At 45.0% G+C, this 15,564-nt stretch overlaps 1 protein-coding gene across 3 annotated transcripts in view; it reads left to right on the top strand.

Annotated features, from left to right (window-relative positions):
• Positions 1-15,564, top strand: part of stx8 (syntaxin 8) — an 84,005-nt gene that overhangs the window by 20,456 nt on the left and 47,985 nt on the right. The window contains exons 5-6 of one of the 3 annotated variants that reach the window (XM_070449273.1): positions 5,084-5,202; positions 7,901-8,088. In XM_070449273.1, coding sequence (XP_070305374.1) covers positions 5,084-5,202; positions 7,901-8,073 — 292 coding nt within the window. In that variant the 3' untranslated portion in view covers positions 8,074-8,088. Of the gene's footprint in view, positions 1-5,077; positions 5,203-7,900; positions 8,089-15,564 lie in introns of those variants that run through there. The other 2 variants (XM_070449232.1, XM_024010833.3) reach the window with 2 other exon arrangements.

The following is a 15,564-nucleotide window of genomic DNA, read 5'->3' as shown; positions in this document are numbered from 1 at the left end:
ATGAAAATCTGTGATTTGCATTGTCTGTTACTTTATAATGAATGTAGTAAATAATAGTCCAACCTTGTTAATCATGTTGTGGTCTAAATTTGTATTTTTTTTTACCATAATCTCGACCTTAACACAACCGCCCCTCCAGAATGCAGTCGAAGCCGATCGGAGACAGAACCTTGTTGACGACCTGGTCACCAGGGACAAGCAGCTAAATGCCACGTTCAAGGGTGACGTTAACAGCCAGAGCCCTCGAGGTATTTTCCCTCTTACAGCTCATTATGTGTAAAGTGTCACAAACACACACACACACACACACACACACACACACACACACACACACACACACACACACACACACACACACACACACACACCACACACCACACACACACACACACACACACACACACAGCTCATTAAGTCTCCTTTTAGCATACGTCACTCATTTTTAAGTGAATGTAAATGGACCAGAATCTGAACATCAGTCATAGGCAATTGGTGATGCACCAAAGCCCATCCTTCCAGCGGAGAACTATCTCTTTCTGTCTGCTAGTGCTGCCAATTAATCTGAGTCTTGAGTTTGTCTCAGCCCAGATGTGTCTAAAGGGTCTAACGGATCCACGGTTTCTTTTGAGGATAAGTCACCGGTCACTAACTTTGTGTGCAAAGAAAGTCTTTGGACTTCCGTACAACCTTTTGTCTGAGCCCATTCGACGCCATTGGAAGTCTAGTCTGCCATATTGGGGTCGGCGCAGGGCAGTTGACTTCTAAATCTCTCAGTTTCTCATTCATCAAGAGGCTTTGCTTGTCTTGCGCTGGTGATCACACTCTTGGCACTGCCCGAAACTGGTACACTGAGGCTCAGTGAGAAAATTAAAGGGATCGGCTGTGCAACCCAAGCTTTTCGAGTTTATAGTTTATCACTCTCCGCTGAGCTCATATCCTCATCCTGTCATCCTCATCTGCCAGTGGACCAATCAAAGCACTGGACGCCACTGGCTATATCCTGTATTCTCATATTATTCTTAATTGTAGTGACAGCTCTGTACAGGAGCTTAGGAAAACACTTCGGAAAACGGTCATTACTTAGCATCGGGTTTGACCTGCCCCATCCCAGGTGACATATATTTCGACAGCCAGGAGGTGAAATGAATGACGCTCACTCAGTGGTAACGGCATGGACTTCCGCTGTCAGGTTTTGAGTATGTTTTGTATGTGAAATTAAATGAGGGTCAAACCCCATTCATTTGACAGGATCGTGTTCTTTTAATAACACACAGGCTACAGGGATGATACTGAGGTTTTCAATTTACCTTCAAGGAATAGTGGAATGGTCGTGTGGTAAAAGTGAGGTAAAGCTCAGGATCAGTCATCGATTGATAAAATTAGCAGACTTTGGAAACGTTAACTATTTTCTTATTAGTCTGATCTGAGACTGCTCCGTTTCTACGTGTTTAACGGACTTTCTTGTTTGGATTAATCCACTTCGGGGCTGAAAGCAGGGAGGGAAGGGAACACTTGCTTTTATCTTTTTATAGATCCCACAGCTAATTACGAACATTGGTGGCCCATAACTAAATCAAATGGCAACTAATGAATTACACAGTTGATCTTACTCTTGTGATCTTACCGTTTCAAGTTTCCCCGGTAAAATATACAGTACCAGTCAAAAGTTTGGACACACCTACTCATTCCAGGGTTTTTCTTTATTTTGACTATTTTCTACATTGTAGAATAATAGTGAAGACATCAAAACTATGAAATAACATATATGGAATCATGTAGTAACCCAAAAAGTGTTAAACAAATTAAAATATATTTGATATTTTATCTTCTTCAAAGTAGCCACCCTTTGCCTTGATGACAGCTTGACACACTCTTGACATTCTCTCAACCAGCTTCATCTGGAATGCTTTTCTTTCCTTAATGCTTTTGAGTCAATCAGTTGTGTTATGACAAGGTAAGCGGGGTATACAAAAGATAGCCCTATTTGGTAAAAGACCAAGTCCATATTATGGCAAGAACAGCTAAAATAAGCAAAAAGAAAAGACAGTCCATCATTTACTTTAAGACATGAAGGTCAGTCAATCCGGAAAATTTCTAAAACTTTTAAAGTTTCTCAAAGTGCATCGCAAAAACCATCAAGTGCTATGATGAAACTGGCTCTCATGAGCACTGCCACAGGAAAGGAAGACTCAGAGTTACCTCTGTTGCAGAGGACAAGTTCATTAGTTACCAGCCTCAGGAAATTGCAGCCCAAATAAATGCTTCAAGTAACAGTCACATCTCTTTATCAACTGTTCACAGGAGACTGCGTGAATCAGGCCTTCATGGTCGAATTGCTGCAAGAAACCAATATTAAAGGACACCAATAAGAATAAGAAACTTGCTTGGGCCAAGAAATACAAACAATCGACATTAGACCAGTGGAAATCTGTCCTTTGGTCTGATGAGTCCAAATTTTAGATTTTTGGTTCCAACCGCTCTGTCTTTGTGAGACGCAGAGTAGGTGAACGGAGGATCTCCGTATGTGTGGTTCCCACCGTGAAGCATTGAGGAGGTGGTGTGATGGTGTGGGGATGCTTTGCTGGTGACACTGTCTGTGATTTATTTAGAATTCAAGGCATACTTAACCAGCATGTTTACCACAACATTCTGCAGCGATACGCCATCCCATCTGGTTTGCGCTTAGTGGGACTATCATTTGTTTTTCAACAGGACAATGACCCAACACACATCCAGGCTGTGTAAGGGCTATTTGACCAAGAAGGAGCGTGATGGGGTGCTGCATCAGATGACCTGGCCTCCACAATCACCCGACCTCAATCCAATTAAGATGGTTTGGGATGAGTTGGACTGCAAAGTGAAGGAAAAGGAGCCAAAAAGTGCTCAGCATATGTGGGAACTCCTTCAAGACTGTTGGAAAAGCATTCCAGGTGAAGCTGGTTGAGAGAATGCCAAGAGTGTGCAAAGCTGTCATAAAGGCAAATGGTGGCTACTTTGAAGAATTTCAAATATAAAATATGTTTTGATTTGTAACACTTTTTTGGTTACTAAATGATTCTGTATGTATTATTTCATAGTTTTGATGTCTTCACTATTATTCTACAATGTAGAAAACAGTACAAATAAAGAAAAACCCTGGAATGAGTAGGTGTGGGGTGGGTGGATGATTTGAGAGGGGGTGGGTAGGTAGGCCTGGCACTCGGTGTGTGGTCTTTGGGGTGGGTGGGTATTAGCCTCGCTTGGATAACCTAAGCTGTTCAAATTTTTTCAAGGAGAGGGGTTGGTCCGGGATAAGGGGGCTTATTTTATTTGTGAAACAATACATTAGAGAGAGATTAGCCTCTAATCAAGCAAAGAAGAGACGTGGCGCCTCCATTTTGAAGGCTCACTGCACCCCTGACCCTCTTTGGAATACCCCCAAGCCCCTTACCACCCCTTTTCCCTTTATCAATCTCTCCTTATTTTAAATTGTTTTAACCTTTATTTAACCAGGCAAGTCAGTTAAGAACAAATTCTTATTTACAATGACGGCCTACCAAAAGGCAAAAGGCCTCCTGAAGAGGACGGGGGCTGGGATTAAAAAATATATATATATATGACAAAACACACATCTCGACAAGAGAGACAACACTACAGAAAGAGACTTTATATTTGATCACTCCTGCAACAAGTCGAAATGAGTTAAATCGGCCCTGTCCGAGTTACAGCCTCAGAGGCCTGTCTGTCTGTCGGGTCCTCGGCGGCGGTGGAGTGTGATACGGGCTGCCCAGAGATGCCTGATTAAGTTGGCGGGCCCCAGTGGGCGGTTAATTGGATAAGCTTTAATCTTCACACGGCGGGAGGAAGTGGAGATCCGCCACGCGGTAGGATAGTTACCAAACCTGTCAGAAAGATTAGCTTAGCGCTGGCTGCCGACCTCCTTGTCTCGCCCCGGCRGCCGCTGCTAAGTAWGCTGMGCCAAGGAGTYAAGAGAGGGAGWTGGGGTGCTTCAAACTWCACACTCGCCCTCYGAAAMAGGAAGGAAGGAGGTGGCGTCATGGCGCCATGCTTGACYCACATCACAACCAACTTTGAGRMCKAYTTTWGMACAACCTGTCRTGTCCAATACCAGCGTAAGGAGAGGAACTTCTTAACATCAACAAGTATACCTAATTGAGGTTTCTGATCACACCATTACTTTCCCTGGCGACATTGTGGTTTGTTATGAMCCTGGAATCACATCTACAATGACATATGTTTCATTCTTTTCAACATAGTGTACCACAAGGGTTTGATGAGCTGTATGGTATTGTAGTAAATGGGCTTTGTTAAGGGAATTGGAGGAGATTTTAAGTGCCTACTTCTGACAACCAATGGCTACAATCCTAATTTCCCTGACAGCCAATGCCACTCCTCCAGTCTGTCCAGTCAGCTCTGTCTGAGGTGAATTGCTGGACCTGGGTCTGACCAGTAGGTGACACTGTCTTGACGGACGGGATTGATCTATCTGTACTAACAGAGACCTTGACACTTCACCGCAACACAACCTCAGGGTCTGAGGCAGCCTCAGACAGCTTTTTCCCATTACCAGAAAAATAGCTCGAAACCACACAACAGTGTTGAGCGCTACACGACACAACAAGAGCACTCTGGTCTGTTAGTGTGTGTGTGTCAGTGTGTGTCAGTCAGAGTGAAACTCGACTGGAAACTCTCGGGCCTGTGGCTGTGTATGATTAGCATGCAGTGTTTACATGTCGAACAAGCCGGTCCTATTTTTTTTTAAAGCAACAAAACATATCTGCTTCCTTGTTCAGAACGTAAAAACCAAACAAGAAAATAAATAAGCCTTGTCTCATCTGAAGGGAAGGAAATGTTACAAAAGTCAACATCAGATGAGTAACATGAGTGTTACAGATGTAACTGCTTGCTACAGAGGTTGCACACGTGTCCATTGTACCGTGTTTATTTGCGAAGCCGAGGGTTGACGATGCGTGTCATTTGTTCGGTCGTGTGTCCCGGTCAGGTGATTGACAGGCACAGGGAGTGCGTTCGCTACACCCTTGGCCTGCTGATCATGTTGTTGTGTGACATTTCCCAGGTCGACCCTGATGGTGGGGGGAGAAGGAGGGGCCGCGGCCAACCCCTGGCTGGTCAACGAGCCAGAGGAGACCAGGGGCCTGGGCTTCTCCGCGATCAAACAGCAGCAGCAGCGCATCGTCGAAGGTAAGGTTACACKACGTTCAGATAGAAGTGTATGGTGTAGAACTGTCAGGTAGACTAGGGGGTGTTGTCAGGTCTATTCATTGTACATCTATCTGGTCAGAACGTTTCACATCACTGATTCTGAATAGACCCCTGATCAGATCTAGGATRAGCTTGTACCTTCAGAGTCCTAACTTTACCCATTAGAGGAGTGGGATGCAAAACTGACCTGTGATCAGTGCCTCTAGTAGGAAACACAGAGGTGGCGGTCCTCCTCGAGGCTACACCTTGATAACTAAATCCACACTGTCACAGGATGAGGTGAATACAGTAACTCACATTCAGCAGATTCGTTTTCCCTGCCTCTCCCAGTTCCTAAATCGTTTCCACATGGACTGTAACGGCAACATCCAGGCTGATCCTAGTACAGTTCACCTGACTCAACATGACTCTCCTGTTATGTCTCCATTACGGTTCTGGCTGCGATCTGGCTATTGTCAGTTTGTCAGTATTGTGGGGATACAGTGAAACCGCATCAAGGTTTTGAGCCCCCATTGGGAGTTCCGGATGTAAGTTTAGGGCCTATAGTGAGCAACCAAATCTGTGGTCTCACAGATTCCTGTGGTGGTGTCTGTGTCAAATACAGAGACAAGGGGCCTTCTCCTCTCCTCACCAATTCCCTGAACCCCTTGAAGCACATACAATAACCTGGACAAACTCAGTGTAACACTACTCCTCTGTAAAATTGTGATAGAGAATGATAGCTTCCCACAAGTTATGTATCCGTCTCTTTCACAAAGTCACTGTTCAGCTGCCCCTCTCTCCTTTTTCACCCAGTACAGTTAGAACAGTTAGAATAACAGAAGTCAGGCTGAGGTGTGTGTGTGTGTGTGTGTGTGTGTGTGTGTGTGTGTGTGTGTGTGTGTGTGTGTGTGTTCGTGTGTGTGTGTGTTCGTGCGTAAATGCATGTCTTCGTCGTGTGTGTTCGTTTTAAGTGCTGAGTGAGTCACCTGTGGCACGCTGCCCCCTAGTGTTGTTCCCCAGTGCTGAACCCCAAAGTGTCATTCCTACTCACCAAATGGTTGCCCTGTGAAATCACAGTGCACAAAATTGCTCCCTCTCTACCAATGGCTCATTAAAGAAGAATTTCGGCATGTCTTTATAGTTTTACCACCTCACCACTGCTACATTTGACACATTTTTGTGTGGATGCGTGATGTGCTCTAGAGTATTTGTATGTGAGTTTAATGGGGTTTTCCTAATTGTGGGTTGTTTATTGATGAACCGTATAATGCAGGAATCATGAACTACATTCAGCTATGGGCCATTTTTTTTTCTTGGGGGGATGGTCAGGGGGACGGAACGCAATTGCAAATAATTTGTAGACTGCAAATTGACCGCAAGAAGCCAAAACAAATATATTTCACTAAAACATAATATTTTCAAACCTTGCTACATTTGTATTCGATCACATATCTCTCTCTATAATGTGTGTGAATACTTTGGAACAGATTTCCAAAATGAAAATCCCTTAGAGCTGATTTGGTGGTGTTTTTACAGTCTTATAAATACAAATATATACAGTGCCTTTCGAAAGTATTCACACCCCTTGACTTTTTCCACATTTTGACATGTTACAAGGTGGGATTAAAATGGTTTTAAGTGTCATTTTTTTGTCAATGATCTACACAAAATACTCAAAGTCTAAAAAGATTCTAACATTTGCAAAAGAAATATGAAAAATAAAACATGAATATGTCTTGATTACATAAGTATTCATCAATACATGTTACAATCACCTTTGGCAGCAATTACAGCTGTGAGTATCTGTTTTCTATCACAGCCATTAAACTCTGGAACTGTTTTAAAGTCACCGTTGGCCTCATGGTGAAATCCTGGAGCGGTTTCCTTCCTCTCCGGCAACTGAGTTAGGAAGGACGCCTGTATCTTTGTAGTGACTGGGAGTATTGATACACCATCCAAAGTGTAATTAATAACTTCACCATGCTCAAAGGGATATTCAATGTCTGTTTTTTTTATTTACTTTTTATTTTTCAAAGGTGCCCTTCTTTGCAAGGAATTGGAAAACCTCCCTGATCTTTGTGGTTGAATCTGTGTTTGAAATTCACTGCTCGACTAATGGACCTTACAGATAATTGTATGTGTGGGGTACAGAGATGAGGTAATCATTCAAATATCATGTTAAAAACTATTTTGCACACAGAGTGAGTGAGAACAAATGTGTTGAATACTTTACTCAAGACATTTTAGTTATCATTTTTTATTAATTTGTTAACATAAAATGAATTTAAATAAATGGGTATTGTGTGTAGGCCAGTGCCCTAAAAATCTAAATTTAATCCATTTTAAATTCAGGCTGTAACACAACAAAATGTGGAAAAGGTCAAGGGGTTTGAATACTTTCTGAAGGCACTGTAGATATATACTTTTGAGGAAACAAATGTGTAGTTTAGCAGGTTGTCATCATAGTATCAACGCTTACCTTTGCAGGATTTAAAAAAACAATTGCTCAGAAAAGTTGGAGGGACAAATAAAATCCCCCTTGGGCCATATTCGGCCCACGGACTGCCAGTTGGGGAACCCTGCTATAATGTATAGGTCTRTCTCTTATGGAGCCTCTCTCTGTTTCTGTCTGTCTCTCTATCATGCTGAACAGGGCTGAGTTAACCCCTTTGTCTCTCTCCCTCTCTCTGAACAGTTCAGGATGCTGGGTTGGACGCGTTAGCTGCCGTCATCAGCCGACAGAAGCTGATGGGTCAGGATATAGGCAACGAGCTGGACGAGCAGAATGGTAAGGAGGGGTGGGTCGGTCTGTCTGTCTGTCTGTCTGTCTGGTACATCTGCTATTGCTTCTCTGCGTCAGTCAGATAAGTCCACCCTACCTTTCACCCCTACAGTAAGACACAAGCTCTTTATCATATTGTGTGTGTCTCCCTAACAAGGGGAGGGTGTATATACATAGTTCATACATAGTTCTACCAGTCACACACCAGACCAGCCACACCCTACTCCAAACCACTGTGTGAAATCAATCAGACACGCTATTATTTCAGTCATGGAACAGGGGTCAGTACCCTTTACAGGTGTTCCAAGCCACCTTGGTCAGAGTCACAGAATTAAATAAAGTGTTCATCCCAAATGGTACCCTATTCCCTACATAGTGCACTACTTTTCACCAGATCCTGATTTTAAAAAGTGCACTATATAGGGAATAGGGTGCCATTTGGGACGTAGACGATACATCTCTATTGTTAAAGTGACCTCACGGTGAGCTCTCAGAAAACGTCTAGCCGTCCTTCGAGAAGAGCTCTGCTGGTGGTGGATCTGTGACTGTGTCAGGCTATGTAGTCGGGTTAGGAGGAATGTGAGCTCCTGGCACACTGTTTTAATGCGTTTGCGGAGAGAGACAAGTGCTGTCCTGGAATCAGATCCGCTTTGAGGTAATGGCTGTGTTGCTGTAAATAGCTCTGTCAGAAGGCAGGTCTGAGCATATCGCTCCGGTTTGTCTACAGATGGAGGCACTTGAGAAAAGGTCGTAGGATGCCAGATAGTCGTCATCCGCCTCACAGGACCATTAGATTTCATTGTTTCCTTAACTGTACACTCTACATCTCAACTATACATTTCTTAGTTGTATCCACAAGACACTCCAGTTTTGCCTGATTATTCGTTTTAAAGGTCCAATGCAGCCGTTTTTGTCTCAATATCCAATCATTTCTGGGTAACATTTAAGTACCTTACCGGGATTGTTTTCAATAAAAAAAATCTAAAATAAACAAAAATACCTATGTAGCAAAGAACAATCTCTTAAGCAACAATTTTGCTAGGACTGTCTGGGAGTGGTCTGAGTGGGGAGGGGAAAACTGAAAACTTGCTGTTATTGGCAGGGAGGTTTGGGAATCTGTTTCTTATTGGTCTATTAACTAATTTACAACCTGGTGATGTCACCAGGCAGTCCAAACTGGCAGACATTTCAGGCTGCATTTTCAAACAGCTCTTACACTAAAAGGGCATTATCATCATTTTCACAGTGTTATTCCAACCTAGTGTGGAAATGTATATGAAACACAGGAAATGTAGTTTTTAACTGGACTGGGCCTTTTTCCCAAAAAATATCACTTGCCACTTTTGGCCTTTGTCTCCTTTCAAAGCCATGTTTTCTGAGAACAGAATATGTTAGGGCCCTCTTGACATGTGGAGGACACCCAAAGCCCATAGGAGGCAGAGGAAGATCGAGATGGACTTCTAACAGGCTTGGTGTCACTGTATATTGACTGTAGAGCGTATAGAGTGAGTGGGCTTAGTGGTCTGATAGAGGAACGTTACACGGAGTTCATTAGTTCCTGCTTGCTGTTCTTGGCATGTCCCGGGCGCACCACAACGCCACAACCCCGGGGGCCCGACAATTAGTGGGCCGTTGGACTAAATGGTGCTTTTCTTTCTCCCGCCATGAGCACAATGTGATGACATGATTGATGTTCTCTCCCTAAAGAGCCCAGACCCCTTCCTCTGGGACATGGTAAATGTAGGCTATATCCCAATAATGTTAAACAGCTTCTTAGTTATCTTGTTAGTCCTATCGGAGAGGAGCGGATGAAGCCATAGCCCCAAAATCACACCACTTTGTTTATATTCTTCAGCCATTTTGATGGAAACCTATGCATATTCAATTAATTTATAGTGTGTTTATTTTAGACGGCCAGTTCCAAGTTAGGTCAAATGACTTTGTATGGTCCTTTTCTGAGGCCGTGCTGAAACAGATCCCACAGGGATGCGTAATCGAATGACCTTTGAGATGGAAACAAAAAAACGAGTTTCCCTTCTGCTGCTGGGAACAAACAGTAGACGTTTGGCCTGCGATCCTCCCCGAGTCAGAGAGAGGGTAGCTACGGCTTGATTGTTTCAGCCTTCTCTCCTCTTACCTTATTGAGCTAGAGAAGGATCATTGGTTCCCCTTTAATCCTCAGAGTCCGAACTGAAATTCCGAAATTCTCTTTTCCRGTTTCTTTTTTTGAAGTGCATGGCGTCAGTGTTTCCAATAACAAAAGACCTCGGGGCGGCAAAACGTCCGACGCGACGCCTGTAAGTTTAACTGAGAGTCCGGACCCGATGCCCCGGCAGCAAGCGAGCGGAGCAGGCGATTGAACACTTCAGCCCTGATACAAAGTGGCTTTGATATTTTAGCACATTCCCCTAAAGTGCACTTTGTCCAAAGATTTTGATAACGGCGCTCTCTTTCACTCTTTCCATATTTTCGATCACGACCGAATGCATCTCCAAACGCAGCCTAGTCCCCTGTGTATGTTGGAACCTCTAACCAGGTCCGCCTGGTTGAAATTGAAACCAAACCCGGCAAATATGAGTGTTAGGAGGCCAGCCTGGTCTCACGGACCGGCCCACCTGTATGCCTGTCCCCGGGGGTATTACATAGAGGTGATAAACAGAGGGATGAGATGGAAGGGGGGGGGGGTCCAATAGTGGATCAGTCCAACATCTTGCAGTCTCCACCGACTTCCCATCTGAATTTACAGTGGGGCTCAGAGTTCACGAGACCAACTGACTATTACTCACCCGGTCTCACACACAGGCCCTCAGGGCTTTGGAGCCTACAGGCTTCCCTCGCTTTCTCTCTTCCTCCCCTCTTGACCTCTGCCCTTCTCTTCTCCCTTCTCTGTATTTTCTCRCCTTACGCCTCGATCCCACCGACAGTGTCGTTGCATTTTGGTACACCAGAAGTACATTAGTTTCCAACAGAGCGCTGCGCTTGCCATTGCGTTGCGGAGGCAGTTGCAGTGCGTTCTGTGAGGCTTCATACGTTGGATTTATTGAACGTATGCGTCAATCTGTGTGCGTAGACGGCTTGGCAGAAATGGTAGCAGAAGGTGAATGTTGAACTTTTGTTGCACACATATCCCGATGATGCATCGTACCATTTTGCGCAGTAACGCTATGGGTGTGATCGAGGCATTAACCTCTCTTTTACCCTCTCTTTCCTCTTTCTCTCTCGCTCTACTTTTCCCTCTTTCTCTCTGCCTCGTCCACCTCGACCTCCTCTCTCTTTCTCCTCTGCCTCCTCCCATCTTCCCTCTCTCTGTCCCCCTACCCTCTCCCTCCTCTCTCCACCTCCTCTTTCTCCACTCCTTCTTCTCTCTCTCCTCTCTGTGAGTTATGGCTGAGATGTCATGGTCCCAGAAGAGGTGTGGGACAGGTGGAAAAAAGAGGATATATCACACAGCGTGGTGAGCAGGGGAGGCCAGGGAAGGACTTCAAACAGCCAGGCATACTGATTGCTGTTGGCCTGGGAGTTCCCATGCTTGATTTAGGGGCGGGACGGTCCGCATAGGGCCTCGCAGGCCTTGCAGGGTGCTGGGGGAGAGGAAGCCGTGGCTGCAGGCTGGAGAAACTGGTGGGTGACTTGAATCCACACCAAGCCATGACACCCTGAAGACATCATACCACCCAGGTTCTGATGGGCATACTGTATTTGATGGTACATTTAAGAATGTGCTGGTGTTTTTAAAAAGGTCTTTAAGCTATAGGGCTATATACCCAAATGCATGATGGAATGCGGGCCTGCAGGCGCGCGCACACACACACACACACACACACAAAAGAGAGAGATACACAACAGTGTTGAGCGCTACACGACCAACAAGAGCACTCTGGTCTGGTTAGTGTGTGTGTGGTGTGTGTCAGTCAGAATGAAACAACTGGAAACTTGGCCTGTGGCTGTGTATGATTAGCATGCAGTGTTTACATTCGAACAAGCCGGTCCTATTTTTTTTTTTAAGCAACTAAACATATCTGCTTCCTTGTTCAGAACGTAAAACCAAACAAGAAAATAAATAAGCTTTCTCATCTGAAGGGAAGGAACATGTTACAAAAAGTCAACACACAGATGAGTAACATGAGTGTTACAGATGTAACTGCTTGCTAAGAGGTTGCACACGTGTCCATTGTACCGTGTTTTTGGAAGCCGAGGGTTGACGATGCGTGTCAGTGTTCGGCGTGTGTCCGGTCAGGTGATTGACAGGCACAGGGAGTGCGTTCGCTACACTTGGCTGCTGCTCATGTTGTTGTGTGACATTCCCAGGTCGACCCGATGGGGGGGGGAGAAGGAGGGGCGCGGCAACCCCTGGCTGGTCAACGAGCCAGAGGAGACCAGGGCCTGGGCTTCTCGCGATCAAACAGCAGCAGCAGCGCATCGTCGAAGGTAAGGTTACACACGTTCAGATAGAAGTGTATGGTGTAGAACTGTCAGGTAGACTAGGGGGTGTTGTCAGTCTATTCATTGTACATCTATCTGGTCAGAACGTTTCACATCACTGACTCTGAATAGACCCCTGATCAGATCTAGATAGCTTGTACCTTCAGAGTCCTACTTTACCCATAGGCAAAACTGACCTGTGATCAGTGCCTCTAATGGAAACACAGAGGTGGGGGTCCTCCTCGAGGCTACAACTTGATAACTAAATCCACACTGTCACAGGATGAGGTGAATACAGTAACTCACATTCAGCAGATTCTTTCCCGCTCTCCAGTTCCTAAATCGTTCCCAATGACTGTAACGGCAACATCCAGGCTGATCCTAGTACAGTTCACCTGACTCCACATGACTCTCCTCTGTTATGTCTCCATTACGGTTCTGGCTCGATCTGGCTATTCAGTTTGTCAGTATTGTGGGGATACAGTGAAACCGCATCAAGGTTTTTGAGCATTGGGATTTCCGAATGAAGTTTAGGGCCTTAGTGAGCGACCAAATCTGTGGTCCCAGATTCCTGTGGTGGTGTCGTGTCAAATACAGAGACAAGGGGCTTCTCTCCTCACCAATTCCTGAACCCCTGAAGCACATACAAAACCTGGACAAACTCAGTGTAACACTACTTCTGTAAAATTGTGATAGAGAATGATAGTTCCACAGTTATGTATCCGTCTCTTTCACAAAGTCACTGTTCAGCTGCCCCTCTCTCCTTTTTCACCCAGTACAGTTAGAACAGTTAGAATAACAGAAGTCAGGCTGAGGTGTGTGTGTGTGTGTGTTGTGTGTGTGTGTGTGTGTGTGTGTGTGTGTGTGTGTGTGGGTGTTGTGTGTGTGTGTGTGTGCGTAAATGCATGTTGTGTGTGTGTGTCGTTTTAAGTGCTGAGTGAGTCACCTGTGGCACGCTGCCCCTAGTGTTGTTCCCAGTGCTGAACCCCAAAGTGTCATTCCTACTCACCAAAGGTTGCCCTGTGAAACAGTGCACGAAATTGCTCCTCTCTAAACATGGCTCATTAAAGAAGAATTCGGCATGTTTTATAGTTTTACACCTCACCGCTGCTACATTTGACACATTTTTGTGTGGATACGTATGTGCTCTAAGTATTTGTATGTGAGTTAATGGGGTTTCCTTAATTGTGGGTTGTTTATTGATGAACTGTATAATGCAGGAATCATCAACTAATTCAGCTATGGGCCATTTTTTTCTTCTTGAGGGATGGTATAAGGGGGACGGAACGCAATTACAAATCATTTGTGGACTGAAATTGACCGCAAGAAGCACAAACAAAATTTTCACTAACATAATATTTTCAAACTTGCTTACATTTGTATACGATCGGTATCTCGCTCTATAATGTGTGTGAATACTTTGGAACAGATTTCCAAAATGAAAAATCCATTCAGCTGATTTGGTGGTGTTTTTACAGTCGTATTACAAATACAAATAACAAAATATATACAGGGCATTTAGAAAGTATTCACACCCCTTGACTTTTTCCACGTTTTGACATCTATACAAGGTGGGATTAAAATGGATTTAAAGGACTTTTTTGTCAATGATCTACACAAATACTATGAAAGTGAAAAAGATTAACATTTGCAAAAGAAATATGAAAAATTAAACATGAATATACACTGCTCAAAAAAATAAAGGGAACACTTAAACAACACAATGTAACTCCAAGTCAATCACACTTCTGTGAAATCAACTGTCCACTTAGGAAGCAACACTGATTGACAATACATTTCACATGCTGTTGTGCAAATGGAATAGACAAAAGGTGGAAATTATAGGCAATTAGCAAGACACCCCCAAAAAAGGAGTGATTCTGCAGGTGGTGACCACAGACCACTTCTCAGTTCCTATGCTTCCTGGCTGATGTTTTGGTCACTTTTGAATGCTGGCGGTGCTCTCACTCTAGTGGTAGCATGAGATGGAGTCTACAACCCACACAAGTGGCTCAGGTAGTGCAGTTCATCCAGGATAGCACATCAATGCGAGCTGTGGCAAAAAAGGTTGCTGTGTTCTGTCAGCGTAGTGTCCAGAGCATGGAGGCGCTACAAGGAGACAGGCCAGTACATCAGGAGACGTGGAGGAGGGCCGTAGGAGGGCAACAACCCCAGCAGCAGGACCGCTACCTCCGCCTTTGTGCAAGGAGGCACTGCCAGACCCTGCAAAATGACCTCCAGCAGGCCACAAATGTGCATGTGTCAGCATATGGTCTCACAAGGGTCTGAGGATCTCATCTCGGTACCTAATGGCAGTCAGGCTACCTCTGGCGAGCACATGGAGGGCTGTGCGGCCCTCAAAGAAATGCCACCCACACCATGACTGACCCATTCGCCAAACCGGTCATGCTGGAGGATGTTGCAGGCAGCAGAACGTTTCCACCGCGTCTCCAGACTCTGTCACGTCTGTCACATGTGCTCATGTGCTCAGTGTGAACCTGCTTTCATCTGTGAAGAGCACAGGGCGCCAGTGGCGAATTTGCCAATCTTGGTGTTCTCTGGCAAATGCCAAACGTCCTGCACGGTGGTTGGGCTGTAAGCACAACCCCCACCTGTGGACGTCGGGCCCTCATATACCACCTCATGGAGTCTGTTTCTGACCGTTTGAGCAGACACATGCACATTTGTGGCCTGCTGGAGGTCATTTTGCAGGGCGCTGGCAGTGCACCTCCTTGCACAAAGGCGGAGGTAGCGGTCCTGCTGCTGGGTTTGTGCCCTCCTACGGCCTCCTCCACGTCTCCTGATGTACTGGCCTGTCTCCTGGTAGCGCCTCCATGCTCTGGACACTACGCTGACAGACACAGCAAACCTTTTTACCACAGCTCGCATTGATGTGCCATCCTGGATGAACTGCACTACCTGAGCCACTTGTGTGGGTTGTAGACTCCGTCTCATGCTACCACTAGAGTGAGAGCACCGCCAGCATTCAAAAGTGACCAAAACATCAGCCAGGAAGCATAGGAACTGAGAAGTGGTCTGTGGTCACCACCTGCAGAATCACTTTTTTTGGGGGGGTGTCTTGCTAATTGCCTATAATTTCCACCTTTTGTCTATTCCATTTGCACAACAGCATGTGAAATGTATTGTCAATCAGT

This window comes from Salvelinus sp. IW2-2015, linkage group LG1 (assembly GCF_002910315.2).
Source record: "Salvelinus sp. IW2-2015 linkage group LG1, ASM291031v2, whole genome shotgun sequence".
Lineage (NCBI taxonomy): Eukaryota > Metazoa > Chordata > Actinopteri > Salmoniformes > Salmonidae > Salvelinus > Salvelinus sp. IW2-2015.
Note: the sequence above shows the minus strand (reverse complement) of the source record. Positions and strands in the feature narration are given on the sequence as shown.